The sequence below is a fragment of the Austrofundulus limnaeus genome, unplaced genomic scaffold (genome assembly GCF_001266775.1).
Source record: "Austrofundulus limnaeus strain Quisiro unplaced genomic scaffold, Austrofundulus_limnaeus-1.0 Scaffold106, whole genome shotgun sequence".
Lineage (NCBI taxonomy): Eukaryota > Metazoa > Chordata > Actinopteri > Cyprinodontiformes > Rivulidae > Austrofundulus > Austrofundulus limnaeus.
In genome coordinates, this window is record NW_013952508.1 from 460,468 (window position 1) to 463,281 (window position 2,814).

Genomic DNA, 2,814 nt, shown 5'->3' on the forward strand with positions numbered 1-2,814 from the left:
AACTCCTTTGTGTTTGGAAGCTGGGGGGTGGGGGTGGGGGGAGGACCAGGGAGGATGATTCAACCACTCAACCACTAGATGTTACTGAAAACAACAAATCCTTCACACTGTGCCTTTAAGTACAGTAACAAAGTATTTGTACTTAGTTACTTTACAGCTCTGGGGAACACAAAGGTATTGCGTGGGAACGCAAAAGAAAAAAAAAAGTGTCCCCTCATGGGCTCCGTAGCTACAAGCCATGGTAAATAATAATAATAATGATAAATAAATTAATAATAAAAACTAAAAAAGCAATCGCAGCTGTTCTGTTCAATACACCAGTCCCTCACTTCTGACATCCATCATGGTGTTCCCACGTGACGTAGGTGCAAAGCCTTTTTTTTTTATAATTCAATTATACTTGAATTCCTCTTCTTCTTAAAGGTTTCATATAGGGAATGTCCCATTTCTTTAAAAGTTAAGCTTTCTAAGGATGTCTAAAAGGAGAAAAATAACAATTTAATATAAAACTCTAATCTTTCCAAACTAACAGCTATTTTATAAAAGTAAAATGTGGTGTATTTAGTTACTTATAACGTCAATCAATAAATCCCAAATCAGGCTATTTGAGGGGATGCAGAATTTTATTTTTATTTGTTTATTCAGAATTGGTCAGCCAGACCAAACAACAACAAAAAAGCACTAGTTTGTGCTGAAAACAAGAACAAAAACTTAATCAAAACACATAAAAATGAGCTATATCAGTTAGTTTTTGTTTTTATTGATTGTTCAGAAACTGAGCAGCAGCTTTGGATTAAACTAGAGATGGGACAAATGGCTCTTTGAAGGGATCCGGATCTTGGGGAGCCGTTAGAGTCGTTCGATTTTGAACGTATTACGTCATCACGTAGGGAAATACGTCATCACGTAGCCATATGTAATGACGTCATCCCGCCCCCCTTCACTGTGAGCTTCTGTACTCCACAACTCCGCCTGTTTTCCATGAAAAAGCAAAGCGGGAGCGATTTAAGTATGAAAAAATAAAGATTAAATGAGGAATAAAAGAAATAAAACTACAAATGGCTCGTTACTGCCCGCGATTTGGCTCCTATCGTTCATTGTGAAGAGCTGTTCAAAAGATTCCGATCGTTCGCGAACGCCACATCTCTAGATTAAACCATATTGTACTAAATTTTTTTTTTAACTTACTGGTTTACAAACACAAAATGAAAGCTTGTGAAAAAAGCTTGAACAAAACTGAGATTTGGATCTCTAACTTTCCGGGGGAATAAAAARGTGTGCAAAAAAATAACTCCTGAGTGGCTTAAAATTAGAGGCACTTTGACCAGGAGAGGCTACATTACACAAAACATTTATTAATTTAACCATTTTGCACAACTGCTTTATGAAAAACTATGCATGCTCACATTAAGTCAAATAAAATTTCTTCAGACAACATGTTGTCAACGTGTAGACAAAGCAAGAGTTACCCAGAAAAAACACACAAAGTCTTGTGCATCTATTATTTCACTCTTGGACATTTTTGTTGCAACATGCTTTGTCACGCTTAGTAAAACGATCTTTTACCCAAACAAGAATAGCATGAAAACACTTCGATAAAATGCAGTAACAATAATTTGCCCAAGAAAAGCCACAATATATTTTTTTTATTAGTAACCGTATATTCTAACAGAGTGCAAATGTTTAGGCGTCCCACCTCTCCCAAAAAAGTGCGGATTTTTAGACGAGTTTAGTGCGCATGATTAAGTTTTAATGCTTTATTTACAGACAAAAGTGCAACAGCACAGTTTAAAATACTGTTACTAGAATTGTGTTTTTAGAGAACATTGGATTGAACCACATAAAGTTTGGAAATTCTGTTTGAACAGGTTGGGTTCAACAAAACTCTGCGACTTTCAAGTAAACTTCCACTGGTTCGACTGTCAAAGGACACGCCTGAGAGCCCACCCACAGGTAAGGAAAGACCACCTCAGTGATGGGGTGTTTGAAGGTGTAGATGTGCGCGTTGGCATGCGGGTCATAAAACGACAACCTGCCCTTGTCGCAATCCAGCATCACTCGTAACCTCTTCGGATTGTGCTTCAAGCTGAGTCGTGTCAAAGGAGAGGTGCCGGCGAAGTACATTCTGTGGTAAAAGTACACGCACAGGTAGCCGTTATTCAGGACCGAGTTGACTTTCTCCTTCCTCTTGACGGATTGTTTGGCCACGCCGACGACCCAGGCCGTGTTGTCGCCCACGTTCACCTCCCAGGCGTGCTTGCCGGAGGACAGGCCCCGCCAGCCCAGAACGGCCGTGTCCGGGTCGAACCTCTCCGGGTTGTCGGGCAGACTCCGCTTCTCGTTGCTGTCGCAGACGCCCGTGAGGTCATCTGACAGGACGAGCCAGGGGGCCGCCGTGTTGGGATCCAGAGTGACTGGAGCTGAACAAAAAACACGGCCAAAATGACAGCCAAATTTTTTACACACTTTCAGAAATGTATTCAAAAGAAGTTTGAAGTTTTACATGCTTTTTACTAGAACTTACTGTATTTGGCAATTTTATGCATCTTCTCCCACACTTGGAAAGTTAAAGAGCCGACATATTTAGCCACATCTATAAGGGCTCCAGAAGGCATGACTGGATCTTCGACTGGATTATTTGCTCTACAGAAATTAGAAATAAGCAGTTTTAATTAAATGCTATGAGGAAAATAAAAAGTAAAGGTTATAAACAGAAAACAGCTCATCCTACCTTGCCAGTGTTTTGCAGCATTTCTAAAAGCAGGAAGGGAAAATTATTTAATCATTTAAATCAAAAGCAATGCTATATAAATA

The 2,814-nt window shown here is 39.6% G+C and overlaps 1 protein-coding gene across 3 annotated transcripts in view; it reads right to left on the reverse strand.

Moving 5' to 3' along the window:
• Window positions 1-731: 731 nt before the first annotated feature.
• LOC106521285 (tripartite motif-containing protein 35) overlaps window positions 732-2,814 on the reverse strand; it is an 8,525-nt gene continuing 6,442 nt past the window's right edge. For all 3 annotated transcript variants that reach the window (XM_014013802.1, XM_014013801.1, XM_014013803.1), the window contains 3 exons: window positions 2,732-2,754; window positions 2,525-2,643; window positions 732-2,420 (listed from right to left, as the gene is read on the reverse strand). In XM_014013802.1, the coding sequence (XP_013869256.1) occupies window positions 1,876-2,420; window positions 2,525-2,643; window positions 2,732-2,754 (687 nt within the window). In that variant the 3' untranslated portion in view covers window positions 732-1,875. The remainder of the gene's footprint in view (window positions 2,421-2,524; window positions 2,644-2,731; window positions 2,755-2,814) is intronic.